The sequence below is a fragment of the Sus scrofa genome, chromosome 12 (assembly GCF_054392235.1).
Source record: "Sus scrofa isolate SSC_HxYL_T2T_F1_AM1 chromosome 12, Sscrofa_HxYL_maternal_Yorkshire_Landrace_v2.0, whole genome shotgun sequence".
In the NCBI taxonomy this organism is placed as follows: domain Eukaryota; kingdom Metazoa; phylum Chordata; class Mammalia; order Artiodactyla; family Suidae; genus Sus; species Sus scrofa.
Window position 1 is genome coordinate 50,634,253 of NC_139394.1, and position 22,772 is coordinate 50,657,024.

General features: G+C 44.4%; 1 protein-coding gene across 1 annotated transcript in view; it reads right to left on the reverse strand.

Annotated features, from left to right (window-relative positions):
- Positions 1-10,524: 10,524 nt before the first annotated feature.
- BLMH (bleomycin hydrolase) overlaps positions 10,525-22,772 on the reverse strand; it is a 50,867-nt gene continuing 38,619 nt past the window's right edge. Inside the window, exon 12 of the mRNA XM_021067523.2 lies at positions 10,525-11,490. Coding sequence (XP_020923182.2) covers positions 11,339-11,490 — 152 coding nt within the window. The 3' untranslated portion in view covers positions 10,525-11,338. The remainder of the gene's footprint in view (positions 11,491-22,772) is intronic.

Sequence of the window (22,772 nt, forward strand, 5' to 3'; positions counted from 1 at the left end):
AGCTGCGGGCCACAGCCACAGCCACAGCAACTCGGGATCTGAGCTGAGTCTGCGACTTACACCACAGCTCAAGGCAACACTGGATCCTTAACCCACTAAGCAAGGCCAGGGATCGAACCTGCATTCTCATGGGTCCTAGTCAGATGCATTTCTGTTGAGCCACGACAGGAACTCCTGTTTTTGTCGTTATTGTTTTCTTTTTAGGGCTGCGCCCGTGGCATATGGAAGTTTCAGGCTAGGGGTCATATCAGAGTTGCACCTCTGGCTGCCTACACCACAGCTCATAGCAACGCCACTGAGTGAGGCCAGGGATCGAACCCACATCCTCAGGGACACAATGTCTGGTTCTTAACTCATGGAGCCACAACGGAAAGCCCTCAACCAAGGTTTTTGGTTTTACTTCCGTCCTACAAAATTCTGTCCCCTGACTGTGAACACCTCAGCTGGTTCTGGAGGGCAGCTGGTTTCACCTTCCACTTTGACGGAGAGGTGGAAGCCGGGAGAAGCACCAAGTTCCAGGGCGGGCCTCCCCGTTACAGCCCTTGGATTGCTCCTCAACGCCCACTTCCTCCCCACAGCTCTGCGTTCCCAAGGGAAGGGGCTCTGTCTCTCTCCACACCTCGCCACCCAGCACACTGCAGGCCTCGTGAACGCGGATGGGCAGTGAATGGCTAGGGCAATGCCTTTTACTCTTAAAGTGCCCTTGGGACTGGTGAGTAACCTGTGGCATAGCCTACAACAGAGAACCACCCAGTGGTGAAAGGAGTGAAGTGGTGTTTCTCTGTGCATTGAAATCGCTCTAAGTTCGGAGAAGAAACTGGGAATCCGAAGTGTCTCGGAGAGAAAGGACATTAAGGGTAGAAGGGAACCCTGCTTTGCACTGTAATCCCTTCTGTACTCCTTAAATATTTGCTGTGTGTAGGTAGTACTTTTATAAAACTTGTTCAGAAAAGCAGTATTTCTAAAAATTTAGAAAATTATAAAGAAAGGAAGAACGAAAGGAAAAAAGAGACGGGAAAGAAAGAACACAGGAGAACATTCTAGGGGCCCTAAGCTTATGGCAACATGGGGGAGAAGCCCAGAGGATTGGCCTGCAGCTCCACTTCATGGAGTGTAGACAAGTTTACTTCCTACCCGGGGCCAAATTACTTGGCACCACTGTAATTTTTTTTGTTCCCTTAGGAAGAAGGCAAATATTTTTTCTAATTTACTAACAAGGATGCTGTGAGCCAAGAGGTGACGTCTAGTGCTTTGCTCAGGCTCAGGAGGGATAGAATTCTTTTTAGAACAAAGTCCTTGGCTTCACCCCTGAAGTCACTCCTCTCTCCTCTGTCCCACTCCCAAGCTTCCTTTGTCTGCTCAAGATTACAAAACACTCACCCTCTCTTTGGCTCTTCTTCCCCTCCAGGAACTTCAAGATAACCCAGGCCTCTGCATAGAGAGACGTTTTCCCTTAGTCTCTTCTTGGAAAACTGATCACCCTCATCCTTGATGTCTGTGGTCACTGCGGTTAGAAGTTAGTTTAAAACCAGTCAGCTTTTCTTTTCCTTCTCCAGCTTCAAGTCTTTTCATAACCATTATGATAGTGGCTAGAAAACGTCACTCATGCAAAGTCATCTGCTTTCTGCAACTGGCTCATGTATACACATCTTATTTTCCCAACTAAACGATACACTTCTGGAGAGCATGGAATTGCTTTAACCCCCAGAGGGCCTCGCACAACGATGGGCACATTGGAGAAGCTCTGTGAGCCTGCTTCTGACCCAAAGCTCCCATTTATTGATTTATTTATTATTTTTTAAAAATATTTTTTATTTGGAGTTCCTGTTGTGGCGCAGTGGTTAACGAATCTGACTAGGAACCATGAGGTTGCGGGTTCGGTCCCTGCCCTTGCTCAGTGGGTTAAGGATCCGGCGTTGCTGTGAGCTGTGGTGTAGGTTGCAGACGCAGCTCGGATCCCGCGTTGCTGTGGCTCTGGTGTAGGCTGGAGGCTATAGCTCCAATTCGACCCCTAGCCTGGGAACCTCCATATGCCGCGGGAGCGGCCCAAGAAATGGCAAAAAGACAAAAAAAAAAAAAAATGATTTTAAATTCTTTTTTTTGGGAATCAAACCCAAGCCACTGTAGTGACAATGGCAGATCTTTTTTTTTTTTTTTTTTAATATGCATTAGAGAGTTTATTGTGGTGCTGCTTAAGAGGGGAAACTTGGAGGCAATTTAAATGTTCATCAGCTGAGTCCAGTTTAATGTAATTACTGTGAATCTTTACAATGAAATGCTATACTAAGGACAATAAAAGCATTATATATCTATACATGTTAATAAAATTCTTAATACTTATTTCATTTAAACATGTTAATCCCATTTTGATAAAAGAAGATTTACATGCCTATTAAAGAATGAGAACATGTATTAAGATGTTGATAGTGACAATGGCAGATCTTTAACCACTAGGCCACCAGGGAACTCCAAACTCCCATTTATTGAGCATCTATCTACTAGGCACATTATCTGCATCATCTTTTGTTTTCTTCCTACCACATGGTTAATATGTAATCTTTTCAACCTCTGGTGTTTTGGTTGGTTTGTTTTTGGCTTTTTAGGGCTGCAATCATGGCATATGAAGGTTCCCAAGCTAGGGGTCTAATTGGAGCTGTAGTTGCTGGCCTACGCCAGATCCACGCCGTGTCTTCGACCTACACCCCAGCTCATGGCAATGCCAGATCCTTAACCCACTGAGCAAGGCCAGGGATCTGACCTGCAACCTCATGGTTCCTAGTTGGATTCGTTTCTGCTGCACCATGATGAGAACTCCTTGGCTTTTTTTTTTTTTTTTTTGGGGGGGGGTGCTTTTTAGGACCATACTCACAGCAGATGGAGGTTCCCAGACTAGGGGTCCAGTTGGAGCTACAGCTGCCAGCCTACACCACAGCTACAGCAACGTGAGATCCGAGAAGTGTCTGCAACCTACACCACAGTTTACGGCAATGCCAGATCCTTAACCCACTGAGCAAGGCCAGGGATCGAACCTGCAACCTCATGGTTCCTAGTCAGATTTGTTTCCATTGCACCATGACAGGAACTCCCTTTGGCTGTATTTTGCTGTAGGTGTTATTAAAAATCAATTCGTTTTTCTCCTTCAAGCTGTGACTTTTCATATTTAATACATTGCAAAATGATTTTTGGAGTTCCCATAGTGACTCAGCGGTAACAAACCCTACTAGTATCCATGAGAACATGGGTTTGACCCCTTGCCTTGCTCAGTGGATTAAGGATCTGGCATTGACTGGAGCTGTAGTGTAGGTAGCAGACACAGCTCAGATCCCAAGTTGCTGTGGCTGTGGCTGTGGCCGGCAGCTGTAGCTCTGATTTGACCCCTAGCCTGGGAACCTCCATATGCCACGGGTGCCACCCTAAAAAGGCAAAAAAAAAAAAAAAAAAGATTTTCAATAAAGATGATAAGGAGACTGAGGCTCAGAGAGGTTCAGTAACTTGTCTCTGCTCACACAGCTCCTAGTGGCACAGCCAATCTGTCTGAGTCCAGGGCGCTTTGGTTGTTAAGCTGCTGGGCTGATTTGAAGCGAAAAGCCTGCAAGCAGTGAAGAGTAAACCTCTGAGGGTTCCCCCTCCCTCTTTACTCTCCTTATGCCCGTCACCATGAAATCCTGACCTTTCCGTTACCCACTGAGATATGAAATCCATGGGGGCTTTGTTCTCATTCTACTTGTCCCTATTGAGCAAGTTATAGGAAAGCCCACTTTGGATCTATATATAAACTTTTAATTGAGTATCGCTGTCAGAATATAGGGTGTTTTCAATCAGTCAGTCGACCACACTTCCCACGAGCCAGGCTTGTGAATACAGGGTGACAAGACAAAGCCCCTGCACTTGGGGAGCTGACAGGGAGTATTGACTTTGGGGAAAACTGACATAAGCATAGAAATAATTGGAATTTTAGAAAGGGATAGAAGTGAAGGAAATAGACTCCAGTCACAGGAGAGAGAGTGACAGATGACAGAAGCAGTGGGGAGGGGGCAGCTGTCTACTTAGATAAGGTGACCAGGAGGCCTCGACATTCAAACCATGACCTGAATCATAAGAAACCAGCCTCTAGGCTGAGGGATGAGCTTTAGGAAGAGAGACTGGCAAGGCGGCAGGAATGAGCTCGGTGTATTTGAGGGACAAAGTGGGAGGAGGGCCGTTGGCTGGAGCAGAGGGAACAAGAAGGGACATGAGGAAACTGAGTCTGCAGAAGTGGGCAGGGGCCACGAGGGAGGAGACTGTCACTGGACATGTCCAAGTAGAATGGGTCCAACCAAAAGGACCCCTTAACCATCTTGGAGACGTTTGGACAAGATGACCTATTAAGGGCCCTCCCTGGTGAGATGCAAGGAGGCCACAATTTAAGTCAAGCATATTCTGGTACTTTCCACCCTGTCCCCACCCTACCTCAGTGGCTCGATTCTTCTGCAAAGCAGGTCATTTAAAATAGAACGCTGTCATAGGATAGCCTGAGCGAGGGTTCCAGAGCCCACTCCATCCACCTCAAAAGGAGCTACCAGTTTTTCTAGAGGAGTAAGCCAGAGAGACAGAAAAGGTGTATTCAAACTGTACTGACAGAGGAGTGCAGAAATCCCACCTTCACACAATACTGTTCCCAAGGAACTGCAACTGCTCTGCACTGGACACCCCCCTCCCCGCCCCCCGTTTCCCCCCGTTTCCCTACTGTGGATTTTGACAAGCAAAACAAAACAACACAACTCTAGCCGAGTTATACCTCGTTTTCCATTAAATTGTGTCGCAGACCCCAAGGAGGAAGAGTCATCTTCACGAGGCAACACTGGTTCTGAACAAGTTGTCCTAATTATAAGAATGCTCATCTAGGAGTTCCTGTTGTGGCTGAGTGGTTAACGAATCCGACTAGGAACCATGAGGTTGTGGGTTCGATCCCTGGCCTTGCTCAGTGGGTTAGGGATCCGGTGTTGCCGTGAGCTGTGGTATAGGTTGCAGACGCGGCTTGGATTTGGCTGGTGTTGCTTTGGCTGTGGTGTAGGCCGGCGGCTATAGCTCCGATTAGACCCCTAGCCTGGGAACCTCCATATGCTGCAGGAGCGGCCCCAGAAAAGGCAAAAAAAAAAAAAAAAAAAAAAAAAAAAGAATGCTCATCTGTTATTACTTAAAAGAAAAAATTCCAACTTACGGCCAGTGACTATGGTCATAGCCAGCAAGGATGCTCACCCCCGCCACATGGTAAGAATGCTCATCTGTTATTACTTAAAAGAAAAAATTCCAACTTACGGCCAGTGACTATGGTCATAGCCAGCAAGGATGCTCACCCCCGCCACATGGCCAGAGAAGTGGGAATTAAAAGGCAGGTGCCTGTGTGCTGCCAGCAGCAAATGAGAATTCATCTCCTCTCTATGAACAAGCCAGAGCATGTAGACGGATCCACAACCACATCCTAGAGGAATGGCTATCAGGTCCCGGCTTCTTGGATGTGTAGGGTCAGCATGACTCCACGTGTCTCAAGAGGAATCCCGGGGCTGGCGAGGAACTTCCGGAGGTGAGCGTATCATTCAGAGAGTTACAGGGAAAGACAGCTCCCATCTTCTCACTTCTGAGCTTACCAGCGCCCAAATGTTAGCAAGTTCTTCCAGTTCAGAAGTCTGCCTTAAACGTTGGCCCATGTACTCTCATCTTCAGCAGAGAAGACCTTCTCGCCATTCTTTCTCTCCACAGGACCCCGGTTTTATTTGGAAAATAGCTTTTATTAAATATTGGAATACGAACATTATCTCTTTTATATATTGTTGGATCTGGTTTGTGATAGTTAGGAATTTTCTATCTGTTTATGGGGGAGATTTGCATGTATTTTTTTCTTTGTCACGGTTATGTCGGCCTCATAAAAGAGTAAAGTTATTTCCTTAAAGAATTATTTCCTCTTGGAGTTCCCATCGTGGCACAGCGAAAACGAACCCGACTAGGAACCATGAGGTTGCAGGTTTGATCCCTGGCCTCCTTCAGTGGGTTAAGGATCTGTTGCCATGAGCTGTGGTGTAGGTCGCAGACATGGCTTGGATCCTACGTTGCTGTGGCTGTGGTATAGGCCAGCAACAACAGCCCTGATTAGACCCCTGGCCTGGGAACCTCAATATGCCTTGAATGGGGCCCTAAAATGACAAAAGACAAACAACAAAAAAATTTATTTCCTCTTAAGCTAATCAGGCTCCCCAGAGAACACTTCCAATCTCCTGTGCACTAGGGCCCTAGGAGCCCAGTATGCCTGAGAACATTCAAGATGCAAATGCTCACATAGCTCCTTTAAGGCATTTTCACCTTCAGCTCAGTTTCTGACCTTCAGGCCATTAAACTATTTTCCTCTCGAGAGAATAAATCTTGAATTGGCTGCTGTTGAGAGGGGGAGAGGCAGTCACCCAGCTACCCAAAGCAGGGAGGGAATTTAACAGATATTTAACCTTTCAGTAAGGCTCTTTTTACTCCCAATCCCCAGAGTAAGGCTCTCTGGTGCTCCAGCGTCTGACCCTTTCGGGGGTTATGCCATGAAAAATTGGTTTGCTTATCATCAGCTGTTTCCACTGCTGGCTTAGGATTCAATTTTTTTTCAGTTCTGCTAAATTTTTCAATGCCTCCATCTGCTTTCCAGTTTGTTTCTTCTTTCCCTTCCTCCTGGGGCTTGGGGATCTATGTCTTCCAAACAAACTCCTTTACTGTCACTTTTGATAAATTTACGGGTATCTTGTGTTTCTCAACTTCAGTATAATAATACCCTCCTTTCAATTTCTTTTGCCTGTGGGTATATACTTTCTTGGGGACCAGCCTTGTCAAATATCTGTTAATTTGCTGCTGCTTTTTTTTTTTTTTTTTTTTGAAGAACCACTTTTGAAGAATCCCCTGCTCCTGTGTTTAATTTCTGCACTCATCTTTCCTATATCCTTCTACTTTCTCCAGGTTTATTTGGTACTTATTTCTTGAAATAGATGCTAAGCTCAATTTTTAGCCTTTCCTACATTCTAATAAAATTTTAATGCTATAAAATCTAGGTAGTACTATTTTAGCTGTATCTAATTTTTTTTCTTCACCACCCCTGTGGCATATGAAAATTCCCAGACCAGGGATCTAATCCAAGCTGAGCTGTGACCTACACCACAGCTTCGGCAATGCCAGATTCTTAACCCACAGAGCCACTGAGTGGAAACTCCTGTATCTGATTTTGATATGTACTTTTATTATTGTTCAGGTTAAATTTCCTTTTATTTAGTTATTAGTTATTTATTTTTTTCTTTTTAGGGCTGAACCTGCAGCATATGGAAGTTCCCAGACCAGGGGGTGGAATAGGAGCTATAGCTGCTGGCCTATGCCATGGCCACAGCAACACTGCATCTGAGCTGCATCGTGACCACCACCACAGCTCACGGCAATGCTGGATCCCCAACCCATTGAGCAAGGCCAGGGACTGAACCCAAATCCTCATGGATACTAGTCATTCATTTCTGCTGCGCCACAATGGGAACTCCCATTAGTTATCATCTTTATTAGTTTTTATAGCTTTATTAGTTACCTTTTAATTTTTGGTTCCTAACTTCATTGCATTGTGGCTTGAGTGTGGTCTGCATGGTAGCCATCCATTTAAATTTGTTGAGACTGACTCTACTGCTCAGCATGTGGTTCATTTTTGAACAAGTTCCATGTGTGCTCAAAAAAGAATGAGCAGTTGTTAGATGTAGTAGGACACTAGGTGGTTACTAGATGTCCATTACATCAAACATATTAAATGGTTAAATCTTTTATATACTCCCCTGATTTTTTGGTTGATTGATCAGTAACTGAGAAGTGTGAAAATCTTCCATTAATGATATTGGATTACTTATTTTTACCCACGTAGTCATCATTTTTTTTCAAGGCTGTTATTAGGTACACATTAATTTAGAATCTTTATAACTTTATAAATTTTTCTATATTTGTGTTTCTATCTCTAGTAACGCTTTTTGTTCCAAAGCCAATTTCTAGGGCTACTGTACTGTATCATTCCAGGATAGTTGTGAAAACCTTATCCTAAAATTAGTCTGCGTGGCCAGGTTGACTGGTTATTAAGACAGTTACATCAGACTTATTTTGGTTAGCATCTGCCTGATATAGCTCTTCTATCCTTTAAAAGCCTAGGTTACTGATATCTCTCCTAATCAACTTAGAGCTAACTTCTTTCAAAAATCCCATTTGACAATTTGTTTTTCTGAAACATTTAACCACTTATAGACAATGTAATTATTGAATCGTTAGATTTATTTCTGTCTTATTTTGGACAATGTATTTGTCCTGTGTTTCCTCTCTCGTATCTTTATTTTTGATATATTCTTGATTGGAAACTACATCCTGTTTTATTTTAGCAGTTAATCTAGAAATTTCTAGCACATACAATTAACATATTAAAGCCTGAAGTTAATCAATATACTCATCTTCTTCCTGAATAACATAAGGACTTTAGTTTATATTTAAAAAAAATTTTTGTGGAGTTCCTGTCATGGCTCAGTGGTTAACCAATCTGACTAGGAACCATGAGGTTGCGGGTTTGATCCCTAGTCTCACTCATTGGGTTAAGGATCCAGCGTTGTCGTGAGCTGTGGTGTAGATCGCAGACACGGCTCGGATCCTGCATTGCTGTGGCTCTGGTGTAGGCCGGCGGCTACAGCTCCGATTGGACCCCTAGCCTGGGAATCTCCATATGCCGCGGGAATGGCCCTAGAAAAGACAAAAAGACCAAAAAAAAAAAAAATAATAATAATAATAAATAAATAAATAATTTACTTTTGGCATGCAAAAGTTCCTGGCACAGGGATCGAACCTGTACCACTGCAGCAACCTAAGCCATAGCAGTGAATGCCAGATCCTTAATCTCCTGAGCCACCAGGTAACTCCCAACATAAGAACTTTAGAATATGTTTATCTCACTCATCTTCCCAATGACCTATTTTCATGTATTTTGATTTTATCTTTTTTTTTGAATCCTATAAGACTACCACTTCCTACTTAGATGGTACATAGATTTATCACTTTCTGTTTTTTCTTTTTTGGCTGTGCCCGAAGCATATGGAAGTTCCCAGGCCAGAGACTGAATCCAAGCTACAGCTGCGACCTACACTAGAGCTGTGACATCAGAATCCACTGTGTCACAGCAGCAGTTCTTTTATCACTTTCTTTTATTTTCTTGTCTTTCTGTTTTTCTAGGGCTGTACCTGCGGCATATGGAGGTTCCCAGGCTAGGGGTCCAATTGGAGCTGCAGCCGCCGGCCTACACCAGAGCCACAGCAACATGGGATCCAAGCCACGTCTGCAACCTACACCACAGCTCATGGCAATGCCGGATCCTTAACCCACTGAGCGAGGCCAGGGATCCCACATTCTCATGGATGTTAGCTGGGTTCGCTAACTGCTAAGTCATGACGGGAACTCCTTTCTTTCTTCTCTTTTTTAATGGTTGAACCCATGGCACATAGAAGTTTCTGGGCTAGGGACTGAATCTGAGCCATAGCTGTGACCTACACCACAGCTGTGGCAGGGCTGGATATTTTAACCCACTGAACCTGGCAGGAGACTGAACCTGTGCCTCCAGAGTGACCAAGCTGCTCTAGTCAGGTTCTTAACCCACTATGCCACCTCAGGAACTCCCTTCATCACTTTCTTTGACCTGACATTCTTTGTTGAATTTCAGATCTTCTGTTAGATCACTATTGCTCTGGTTGGGCAACAGTTTTTGACTGAAAATGTCTTTTATTTCACCCTTCTTCTTAAAAAAGTTTCACTCAGTAAGGAACTCTAGGTTCACCGTTAATTTCTAATTGTACTTTGAAGATATACTTCACAGTCTTCTGGCATATATAGTTGCTGATGAGAAGTCAGCTGTCAATCTAGTATTTCTTTCCTGGATGCTTTTAAGCTTTTAAGATCTGTTCTGGGGTTTGTTTCACCATGATGTGTCTAGAAATGGATTTCTCCTGCTTGGAACAGGATTACTAGAATATTGTAAACACTGATTAATCCTGGATAGTGCTGTGACAAACAATATTCCATGCTAGGACTGAGAAGATTCGTGGACAGCCTGAAAGGTAGGGAACTCAGGCCTTGATGGAAACGTTGATTAGGGTGCTGTGCTGATTTGCTTTCAGTGAAAGGGAGACCCAGTCTTAGTAAAATACTCTTCAGCCCATTCTAGGGCTGGACCCAGCAGAGCCTTACTTCCCACCCTCGCGGTGACCCTGGATCTTGGTGAAAGAATGGTTAAATGGAAGGAGCACAAGCCCTCCTAAAGTCGGTGCCTGGAAGCCCTGTGCAGAAGCCAGTGAGGATCAGCACAGGCTGGGAAGCATCATATATCCCACGGAGAAGCCAAAGCAGGGAGGCCCTTACTCATTTTGCTGGTGGTTTCACTTTTAAGAACACAAGCCATGTGGTTGTTTTCCTTCGCAGCTAAATAAACACACACTTCTTGGATCAAATAAGCCAACTTACTCTCATTTAGCAAAGTGTTTTATTCAAAAGCTTCTCAGCACCATCTAGTTGTCAGAAAGAACGGATATCTCCTTTTCATGCCCACCCAACTCCCAATTCCAGAGGGAGAAGTTAAACTGTTTGGTGAGAGCTCCCCCTAATGATTATGATGCAGATCATGATAAGGTTTTGGTTGTTCTCTCACCCACTTTCTCTAAGCCTCTCCCTAACCCTGCATCGAGTAAAGCTGTGTTCCCCACAGTTCAGAACAACAGGAAGGAATCATGTCAGTTTCGATCAACCTCCCACTCCTGGGCTATCAAGAGGCGCAAAAAATTACCTTGAAAACACTGACCTCAGAGACTGCCATCTAGGAGGGACAGTGGTACTGTCAGGCAGCATGCAGTTTCGAGAGCTCAAGATTAGGGCACCCTCCCCCTATTCTACTCTAGGAACAAGGAACACTAGGTCCACTTTCTCTCCACACACCTCAATTGCTCATCCTCTCCCGCCTTATGAAAACAGACACTGAACCAAACCTTTCGGACAGAGTTAAGACAAACAATGCCATCTGATTGAAACGCTAAGAGATCCTGAGCTGTTGGAGATGAGGAGAGTAGACGGTATGACCTGATCTTTCCCTTTTTTTCTTAAAGAGTATTTTGTTTCCGCATAAAGCACACTTCCCCAAAGAGGTTCCTGGAGGAGAAATCCAAGAGTCTGACTGTGTCCTGTGGGAACACACAGTCACCTGTGTAACTTTGGCTTCAGTCCCTGGATCTGTCCTTTGTAGCTACTTCAGGTCCCATGGGAGGCGGAAAAGCTGGAGGCAATATCACTCGGCCAAAGCGCCCATGGGGTCCCAGGCTGGCAGGACAATGGGTTCCTGCTCTAGTACAGCTAGCACCTCTTCGGGGACATGCTTCTTGTCCACCACCACTTCGTAGACATATTCAGAGAACCACTCATCTGTCATGCACAGGTAACCTGGAGAAAAGAATAGAAGCCTCATGAGTCCAGAGGGCAAAGGGCAAAGAGCAGAAACCCTACTGGCACTGTTCAAAAAGCTTTTCACAAAACTAACATTTGTACCTGCTCTTCAGCTTTCCCATCTATGATCTCATTTAGTCTAGCAAAGTCTTCAATCCTGGGATGCAGACAGGGCAGCATGACCGTATTTTTAGCAATTAGAAAACTGGGGCAGAGTAACTAAGTGATGTGCCCAGGTCACATGGAAAGGTCAGAGCTGGGCCTTGGCCCTAAGGCTGCTACCAGATCCTGTGCTACTGCACTGCCAGGTGCCTCACTGAAGGTGGGTCGATGACCCTAGAAGGCAGGTGGAAATGTCTGCTGTTCACACAGCCATACCTAGGGGATTAACCTCCAGGGTCAGAAGGGCAAGCATACCAGTTTGATTCTTACTCTACCCACCTTTCTCGGCATCACTGGCTGTTTTCCTTTCTTCCTCTCTATCGTAAATTCCTACAGTAACCAGCTAAGCCACTAGGCAGGTGCTGATGGGGCCAGCGCATCATTCCCAGGTAGTCATTGATTTGCAGATGATACTGTGAGTCCTTGTTTTCTCAGGAGGAAATCTGTAGTGAGGACCAGGCAGAACCGAAGATGAGACACCTGCTCGGCCTGTATTCCTCACTAAGGAGGCCCTGGGACTTACGGATCTCTCCAGTGGTGGGACTGCAGAGGGGCAGAGCTGAACTAACACTCTCGATTGAGAGCTTAGCTGAGACAAGTGTGGTGTTATCAGGCATTTATCCTAGAAACCTGCCTCTTCCCATCAGGGAGACTGCATCTCAGGCTCCACTAGGAAAACACAAATTCCTCTTTAAGAACATAACTCCAACTAACTTTAACAGGGGGAAAAATGCTTCACCTGAGCTGCTGCTAAGTAAGAGCAAAATTAAAGCAAGGGATGAAAGCATGTGTGTTTAAAACAAGAATGGACCTGGGAGGGAACAGAGGACAAACATGGATACCTGCACGCGGGGAATGTGTGCACCCAGACACCCGAGGAATCCCAGGAACCAGCAACCTTCATCTCCATCATCATCTTCTACCTAGTGCCGTCCCTATACTAGACACGAGCTGTTTTTACCTCAAAGTGTTGACGCAGTTCTAGGTCTGTGTCATGTCATTTCCCACCACACGAGACCAAGGAAAAGGGAGGCGATACAGCTATTTCTCTTAAGGTGGTCCTCTAGAACCCTGGTTCTCAAACTTCTTAACCCCAGGATCAAAGACTTTACACTTGAGGAGTTCCCTGGTGGTGCAGCGTGTTAAAGATCTGGCGTTGTCACTGCTGTGGTTTGGGTGGCTGTTGTGGTGTGGGTTCCATCCCTGGCCCTGGAACTTCTGTATGCCACGGGTGTGGCCAAAACAACCAAAAAACCAACAAACAACAACAAAAACCCTGTACACTTAAAACTATTGAAGACGCTCCCAAAAGTTGTTTATGTAGGTTATTTACTGTATTTACCATATTAGAAATTAAAACAGAAAGTTAAAAATATTGATTCATTCACAAAGAAGAATTAGAAACCATGAATATACATATTTTTAGGAAAAAATAATGACAGACTCCAAAACAAAGTAAACTGGTTGGGAAAGTGGCATTATGTTACAATTGAGAAGACAGCTGAGTGTGCCTGTATCTGCTTTTGTGTTCAATCTGTTGTTCTGGATGAAGCAGATGATGCACATCTGGCCTCACACAGATACGTTGTTGGAGCAGGAAGACCTTGCAGATGCTCAAAAAGGGTCCCAGGGCTTGGCAGGGGTCCTCAGACCGTTCTCTGAGAACTGCTCTCAAAAAGCAAGACTGATTTAAATAATTAAAAGGCAACATGATAGTAAGTCTATTTTTATAAGCTAAATGGTGTGACAGAAGACATGACTTAACTTGAAAAGAACTGCGTGGGGGAGCTCAGCTCTGCCTGATTCTGCTCGTCCCACTGACAGCAGAGACGGCTCGCACTGACCTGGCACCGCACATCCACCCTCGCCAGAAACCCACGGGGAAAGCGCACAAGTCAGACCCTGATGAAGCTCTCATGATGGCAGCCTCCTGATCCGCTGCTCCTTTCTCAACAGCAGATACAGGGAAGAAGAACACAGACAACGCTGCAGCCTGCGCTCTTCCAAAGCCCCTGGTCCCTACCGTCACCTACTGCCACTAAAGTCCCGGCAGCCAAAGCTTGGTCCACTGAAGGGCCGACCAGTACCACTTCTGGCTGCATCCTGAGTGAGTGCTTCCTGAGAGGGCCAGCATCTGCTTTGCTGAAGAGGAGCTTTCGGTGGGCAGGAGACCAGGCTTTGAAATACTACAGCACTTGAGACACTAGGCATCCTTGCCCTCAGCCTAATGCCCGCTGAACAAATCCTTAGAGTAGCTCGGGGCAGTGAGGCAGGTGAAAGACAGAGGCAGATACCATGTAATAAAGTTCTGTGTCCTTATGACAATACTATCATCACACAATCAAATGAGTCTTCAAAGACTGCCCAGAGAAAATGGACAATAAGTACATCTACCCTATCTTGTTCCAAAAGCAGGCGATCAGATCAAGTCCTCACAAATTAAAACTCCTATCAGTTGTAATCCACCCTTTCAGTGTCCCTGCCAAGAGGACCTGCCTTGATTAGTCTCTCTCTTCAGGATATGAGTTCTTTGGGGGCCCACAAAAACCTCACAGTCTTTGTGGCTGCCAAATAATTGCACCCTGAGTAGATAATGAAGTTGCGGCTGCTTTAACTGTTGTTACTGCCTGTCCTGGAGTTTGACTGAGAAGATTAGGATCAGTATGTCTGAAGCCCAAGTGAGGGCTGTGAAGAGGAACAGCGAAGCAGCCGCTCCGGCAGGATGAAAGTGGCCATTCTGATCTAAAGAAAGCTGCAGCTTTGAGCCCTTATGTGCTCTGGCCACTAGAAACGAGCACTCCCCAAGAAAAAAGAAAAGAAAACAGAAATCTGCTCCAAAGATCCCAAGGCTGCATTTAGGGAAATAAACAGACAGATGGATAAAGAAAGTCAGCTTTAGGAACTAAGGTGAAATTAAATTTTGTTTAAACTTTAATGTCTTGTTTACATGCAATGAGGAAGAAATAAAATAAGTGAACAGTCCCTCAAAGACACTGGCCATGTTTCTGTATTTCAGAGAAAGGGCAGTATTGGTCTATCAAGGGAAAACCAGTGTCTGTGGATACAGCTCTGGACAGGTTAAGTCAAAACTCTTCACCCAGAAACAGAAGAGTTTTGAATGGATCTGTTAAAAAAAAGAACTTTAAATTCAAGAAGAACCTAAGAAAAAAGTTTGCTGAAATCCTACCAAAGATCTAAGTTTTAAGCCTCTCAGACTTAAGTCTTTCAAATTAGGGTGATAAGTGTATTATCACTTATGAACTGGATATCTTTTTTGCTTTGTTCCATGCATTATTTCACCTCCCTAAAAAACTATTTGTAGTTAAAAAAAATTTTTTCCCCCTATTTAAAAAAAAAGTATGACAAAATCAAACTATCTGTTCTGCTATGATGGATCTGTCTGGCAGCACAGACCTGTGGAAGCTGGACAACTGAGGCCTCTTTAAGTCACTGTCCATCTTTCACCTGATGCTTGGTAACTCAAGGCTGAAGAAAAGCTCCCGGAAAGGAAAGCAAAAACCTCACTGGCACTTGTCTGATATTTCAAATTTCCTAATAAATTGTGAGAAACCACTTCACAGAACATTAATTAGTAGGTAATTAAGTAGGTAATTAAGTAGTAACAATCTGTCAACCACTTCTGTTGGTTACCCACTGTTTAAAGTAAAAGAAAGTTGCAGGAGTTGTGGAGGTCCTAAACAGCAAAAAACAAAACAAAAAACCTCTCAAAACTGGGCATATATAATTACACCTTTCTTTTTGGGTCCAATTTGAACTCTTCTCTGTTTGTCTGCTTATTTATAGTTTTCTTTTGTAAAAAGTCTGTTTAGGACCTCTGCCTAATTTTAACTGGTGTGTTTGCCATTTTCACAGTGATCAGTAATAGCGCTCTCTATATTAATGTATTATAATAATCGCAAATATTTTTTCCTATTATGTAATTTGTCTTCTAATTTAGTTGATGAAATGTTTTTCTAGTCTACTAAAATTTTTTATTTTTATGAAGTCAAATTTATCAATCTTTTCCTTTATGGCTTCTAATTTTTTCATTAGGCTTATAAGCATTTTTCTGCTACTACATTTAAAAAAAAGAAAGAAACAGGGTAAGTGGTAAGAAAATATAAGAAACACAATATCAATGAAAACCCCCCCACTCACTAAGGCCTTGGCACAGTCTAGTGCCCAGCTAAGAAAACACACAATTTCAACAGGTAATTAAGTAGTAACAATCTGTCAACCACTTCTGTTGGTTACCCACTGTTTAAAGCAAGCTCTAACACCTTACATTTGTAGAAGAGTATGCTGCAATTGTACAAAATGACATAATTCCTACGGAATGGAATTTAGCAATCTAGAAAAAATTCACATGCATTTACCCTCTTCACTAAGCAATGCCATTTCTGGGACTTCATCCTACAGACACACAGTACTCACATGCACACTGTATTTATTTATGCACAGTAACAGCTAATACTTATTCAGCTCTTACTACGTGTCAGGCAATGTTCTAAGCATTGCACAAGATTAATTCACTGCAATATCGTTTGTCATAACCAAAGCCTGGAAAGAACCCAAGTTCCACTAGTAAGGGAACTGGTTGGTTAAACTGGTACATCCAGGCAATGGAAGATAATGAAGCTGTACTGCTGTGAAAATGCATTGCTGGGGCTCCAAAACACGCTATTAAGTGAAGGGAGAGCGAGAGTCAGAGCAGGGGATCACTAAAGCCACCTTTGGGGCCCTAATGCAGAAATGAATAGAAACAGTAACCTGGGGAGTTCCCGTTGTGGCGCAGGGGTTAACGAATCTGACTAGGAACCATGTGGTTGCAGGTTCGATCCCTGGCCTTGCTCAGTGGGTTGAGGATCTGGCATTGCCGTTAAGCTGTGCTGTAGGTCACAGACACGGCTTGGATCCCGCGTTGCTGTGGCTCTGGCGTAGGCCGGTGGCTACAGCTCCAATTAGACCCCTAGTCTGGGAACCTCCATATGCTACTGGAGCAGCCCTAGAAAAAGACAAAAAAAAAAAAAAAAAAAGAAAGGGAGTTCCCGTCGTGGCGCAATGGTTAACGAATCCGACTAGGAACCATGAGGTTGCGGGTTTGGTCCCTGCCCTTGCTCAGTGGGTTAACGATCTGGCGTTGCCGTGAGCTGTGGTGTAGGTTGCAGACGTGGCTCGGATCCAGCGTTGCTGTGGCTCTGGCGTAGGCCGGTGGCTACAGCTCCAATTCAACCCCTAGCCTGGGAACCTCCATATGCCGCAGGAGCAGCCCAAGAAATAGCAAAAACAACAAAAGACAAAAAAAAAAAGAAAAGAAAAAGAAAGAAAGAAATAGCAACCTGGAAAAAGGGGAGGAGAAAGCAGTAGAAAAGGTGACAGCCAGGGAGAAGATTGCTCTTTATATACTTTTTTTTGGAACAATGTAATTTTATTTATTTAATTTTTAATTTTTTTTCTTTTTAGGGCTGATCCTGTGGCACATGAGAGTTCTGGGCTAGGGGTCGAATTGGAGCTGTAGCTGAGGCCTAACACAGCCACAGCCAGAGCCACATCAGATCTGAGCTGCAGCTGGGGCCTATGCCACAGCTTGCAGCAATGCCGGATCCCTAACCCAATGAGTGAGGCCCGCATCTGCATGGACACTGTGTTGAGTTCTTAATCCACTGAGCCACAATAGGAACTCCAAATTTTATCATTTATTAAAAGAATTGCACCTTAGAAAGCAAAATAAAACAAACATACACACAAACATCTGTAGGGAGCATAGCCTTCAAAATACAATTTTATATCAACTATGCCAGTTATTTGGTTTGTTTTTTTCTTTCTAGGGCCACACCTACTGCATATGAAAGTTAGGGGTCAAATTGGAGCTGCAACTGCCAGCCTACACCACAGTCACAGCAATGTAGGATCTGAGCCTTGTCTCTGACCTACACCACTGCTCACTGCAACGCCAGATCCTTAACCCACTGAGCGAGGCCAGGGATTGAACCTGCATCCTTATGGATACTAGTCAGATTTGTAATCCACTGAGCCACAACAGGAACTCTGACCTATCTTTGTTTTGATTCTAACCCTCACATCAACACTATGAGGCAGGCAGGGCTGGGATGAGTTTTTTAAAGTCACAAAGCCAGGAAGTAAAGCCTATACTCAAATCTAGGTCTTAACTCCAAATTCAGTCTTTTCCATGGGGCTTAGTGTCCTTCAAAAGAGTATACAGTGGCATGAGAGTGGCAGGTAGTCAGTTACAGCTTTGGCAACAGATAACTGTGTAATCCAGCTCAGGCACCTCTCTGGAACCAATTCTATCTGCTCACACGTCCCATGCCCATAGCCAGGGGTCCAATTTTTGAGGGGTCCATTTATGAAGTATTTATTTTCTTTAAATCAAAGAGATGTCATGTGGTCTAAGAGAATTTATGTAGAAGGACAGAGAACAGGATGGGCTGGATGTTTAAAAAAAAAAAAAGAAAACACCATTTAGGAGACAGACATCTGTACAGCGATCTGAGGAGAGGCTTCCTTTCCTACAGAGTAAACACAGCAGTCTGGCTCTGTGGTGAGGACATATTCAGCTTCCTCTGTGTAAGAGAAGGGAAACTGTCAGAGCTGGATATTACCTGTGGCCTCTTTCAAAAACAAGGGCCGGAGAAGATTCCGTTTCCTTGGCAAGAAGGCAGAGTGGAAAATGTGGTTGGGAAAGAGAGTTGTTTTGGTTTGTGGGTTTTATTTTTTTCAATCATTAAAGCACAACAAAGTTCAGCCAGCAGTAGCGCATACTTCCTGAGGAAGCGCCTCTGCCAGAGTCCAGAAGACGCCTGTCCACCTCTGGGCTAAGGAGAGAAGGCAACACACCAACCAGTCAGACTTGCTGTTTCCCTGGACCATGAGCACCATCCAACAAGTCTGCGATCACACAAAATTCTGCCAAGTTCTCTGATGTGGGACAGGAGGAGAAAACACAAACTTGGGTGTCATTCAGGGGTGTGTTTTCTCACCAAAACTCAATGACTTTTCTCTAACCCCAAACATCACTACTCCTATTTGTTTCAGGCAAAGCCTGCTTTGTGATCATTCCTCAAAAGCTCCATGGACGGGAGTTCCCATAGTGGCACAGCTGGAAAGAATCTGACTAGGAACCATGAGGTTGCAGGTTTGATCCCTGGCCTCGCTCAGTGGGTTAAGAATCCGGCGTTGCCGTGAGCTGTGGTGTGGGTCGCAGACATGGCTCGGATCTGTGCTGCTGTGGCTGTGGCGCGTAGGCCAGCAGCTAAAGCTCCGATTTGACCTCTAGCCTGGAGACTTCCATACGCTGCAAATGTGGTCTTAAAAAAAAAAAAAAAAAAAAAAAAAAAAAAGGCTCCATGAACGGAGGCCATATTATTTCCTAGTGCCACGCCTTAGGCCTGCCTGAAGCACGAGGTCAAGAGCTTCCCTTCCCTTGGCTGGCCTCCCACTTCTTCCTTTCCCCAAAAGCCACAACCCTAACATCTTTCCTAAAACTCTACTCACTCCTGGAAGAATCCTGAAGGAGCCTCACCAGTTGCAATCACTCACATCACTCTTGTAGCTTATCCCCTTTTGCATTTACTCTCATGTTTGTGTCCTATGTATTTGTTCTCATAATCAATAAAACAACACCAAACAGAGACAGATTTACAGCCTCCATTGTCCCAGGTCAACTCCCCTCCTCCCCGCCCCCAACTACAAGCATCTGAAGGAATCAAGTACAAAATGTCTTCTGTGGCCTTAACAGCACAGTTGGGCTTCTACCCTCACCGCTTCTCAAGTTTCCAAAGACCTGCCTTTTTTTTTTTGTCTTTTTTTTGCTATTTCTTGGGCCGCTCCCACGGCATATGGAGCTGTAGCCACTGGCCTAATATCGGAGCTGTAGCCACCGGCCTACGCCAGAGCCACAGCAACGCAGGATCCGAGCCGTGTCTGCAACCTACACCGCAGCTCACGGCAGCGCCGGATCGTTAACCCACTGAGCAAGGGTTGGGATCGAACCCGCAACCTCATGGTTCCTAGTCGGATTCGTTAACCACTGCGCCATGACGGGAACTCCAAAAACCTGCCTTTTAAAAGCCCAACCCCAAAGCCTCTCCCTTGACTCATTTTCTGGCTGCCTGCTGCAGCACTATTCACCACCATGTTCTGCCTGCCCTCACCCAGTCCCATGACTTCTGGCCCCTCAGCTTCAATGTCTTTCTACTGTCTCTCCACTAAGGGGCTCTCCCTGGCTCTTTTGCTGTCATCTGCCTGTTTGGAAAAATTGTCCCTTCTCTTGCTTTGCTCAGTCTACTTATCCCATATCTTACAGTCTGAGGAGCACACCATGAATGCCACTTCTGTCACATCTCAGCCTTCTTCAAATCTCCTTCTTGTGTCGCAGGTGAGTAAGTATAAACTCCTCTGAGGGTCAGAGACGTTCATTCCACCACAGCCTGTGCACAGTTCCCTGCATCCTGTCAACAGACGTGAGGTGATGCTATTGCTAATGGGTTTTCCTCAGCACCAGGTTTATGCACCACCACTGCTTTCTCTCCTGAAACTAAACCCACATGACAAGTTATCCATGCAGCAAACTGGCCATGTGGCCCAACAGTCACACCAGGGTCCTACATTCTTAGAGACCCCATGCTAGAACTGCGGGCAAGGTAGACAGCCCTCTTCCAGAGGGAAGGATTAAGGCGCCTTTTGCTCTTGTTCTCCTGCCCTCATCCGTCTGCAGAAAACATTCACAACGAGAGCTGAGATCGTCGTGCTCTTCTTATACGCCCGGCATGGTGCTCACGACATCCCTGCGAGGGAGGTGCAGTTATTGTCCTCGTTTTACAGATGAGAAAACCAAGGCTTAGAAAGGTTTAAAACCGTGACCAAGGCTACACAGCCAATAGGTGGGACTGCCAGGATGTGTCCCCAGGCATCTGGCTCCAGGTTTTGTGCTTAACCTCTATCCTTCTCAAAGCAACACAAACACAGTCTGGTGAGAAGGACAGATCCTCTCTACAGGAGAAAGCAAACACACACACACACACACACACACACACACACACAAATCTATGCTAAATGTGAAGGGACTGCTCCCTGAAACCGAGGCCTGCTTGCAGGTTGGGGGAGCCTCTGTTCCATAGCTTGTCCCCCTCTCACAAACGGCAGCCCTCTCCTGGGCACACACATCAATCTGAGAGCAAGGACTGCCTCTGCTCCACTCACGCGCACTATCTTTCAGCTTGAGTCGTGCAGGGTCGTTGGTTAATGAAGACGGAAGATGAGGCGTCCCTCTGAAAGAACTCAGACACCTGAATTCGAAGGTAGCAGCCCCTTTCCCAAGCCTGGAGAGACACGAAAATCCTGAGGTCTTGCTCCTTTACAGGAAACCAGGAGCCTCTGCTTTTAGCCCATATAATGTTCTCTTATTTTAGCAAGTTCAGTTCAATGCTATCTGAAATTTACATTTTTTGTGTGTGCTAGGAATCCAAAGTAAATCTCACACTAATCTGCAAATAATTGTCTATTTTTTACAGGTAATATATATTCTTAGGGAAGTTGCCCATGTCAAATTAAGAAATCTGAATCCCAATTCTATCTCTGACATTGGGCAACCTAAGTCAAACCTCTCAGTATGTTGTAGTTTTTTCACACAGAACATGGTTATACTCCTGCTCTCCAGTTACTCTACCTGACTCAATGAGGGAAAAAAAAAACCATAAATACATCAGCAAACTGAATTCTTAACGAAGCAAGATGCTATGAATTATATGTCCTGAGTACCAGTACAGATTTATGGTCTATTTATTAAACCCTTTAGAGATACATAACAGTCTGAAAACACTTTCATGTATCATTTCATTTGATGACTATATATAAACTATAGGACCTCATAAGGCAACACTAATTATCCATGTTACTGATAGAGAAATGTGCTATCAACTATCTCCCTTGGTTCCATCCCCTAACATTACATGAAGGATATAATGAATCTGTGTGTAGCTTTGGACATACTGTTCCCAAAATCACATGGTGAGGCAGTTAAAGGCCATGCTTTTGGTTTATAGGAAGCGGCACAAGCCCAGATGTAACATGAATCAGCCACATAAATTCCTTTCCAGATTAATCGCTAACATGCCAAAGCCTCTTTAACTGAAATCATCAAGAGACTCCCTTTTAGGAGGAAGTCTGGAAATTTTACTAAAATGAAATCAGGAACCTAAAGGCTTATTTGTAAGGAAAGATGAAGAATGTGGGTAAAGAACAGCTTTAAAGTTGAAGTTGAAAGGCACAAAAGCAATTTGAAAAATGAAAAACTAATCTTGGTACAACATGAAAACGTAAAAAAAATTTTTTTTTTTTTTTGGTGTTTTTACAGCTGCACCCGTGGCATATGGAGGTTCCCAGGCTAGGGGTCTTATCGGAGCTGCAGCTGCCGGCCTACACCATGGCCACAGTAACACCAGATCTGAGCCAAGTCTGTGACCTACACCACAGCTCATGGCAAGGCCAGTTCCCTGACCCACTGAGTGAAGCCAGGGATCGAATCCACATCCTCATGGATGCTAGTCAGGTTTGTCACCGCTGAGCCACAACAGGAACTCCTTAAACAAAATTTCTAAAAGATAAGATTTTCTTTTCATGATCACTGCAAAGTTAGAAAATAGTATTCCCCCAACCTCACTAAAAAGGTGTGATATTTAACATATCAGGAAACTAGGCTAAACAAGCATTAAAAACTGTACTGTTCTTTAGAGCTCTGATGTATTAGCCTTTAGAACTGGGATACCATCTCATGACTAAGTGAATCAATCATAGAAGTTCTATAATAAGACTGGTTCATTAAGGAGAACCATCCAAAATTTAATTTACTGATGATAAACACTTTATTATATGCAGTAAAATATTGATAACTACTGATGCTGGGTGATGGGCACGTGGGAGATTCCTTAATAGTATTCTGGTTACATATACCTGAAACAGTCCATGCTAAAAAAGTTAAGAACCCCCCCCAAAAAAAAAACATGTTATAAAACAGCATGAACAAAATAACTCTTGGGAAATGCTCGGTAGCTACATCCAGTTTTTTATTTGCCCAATTCACAGTGTGCTAACTCTGG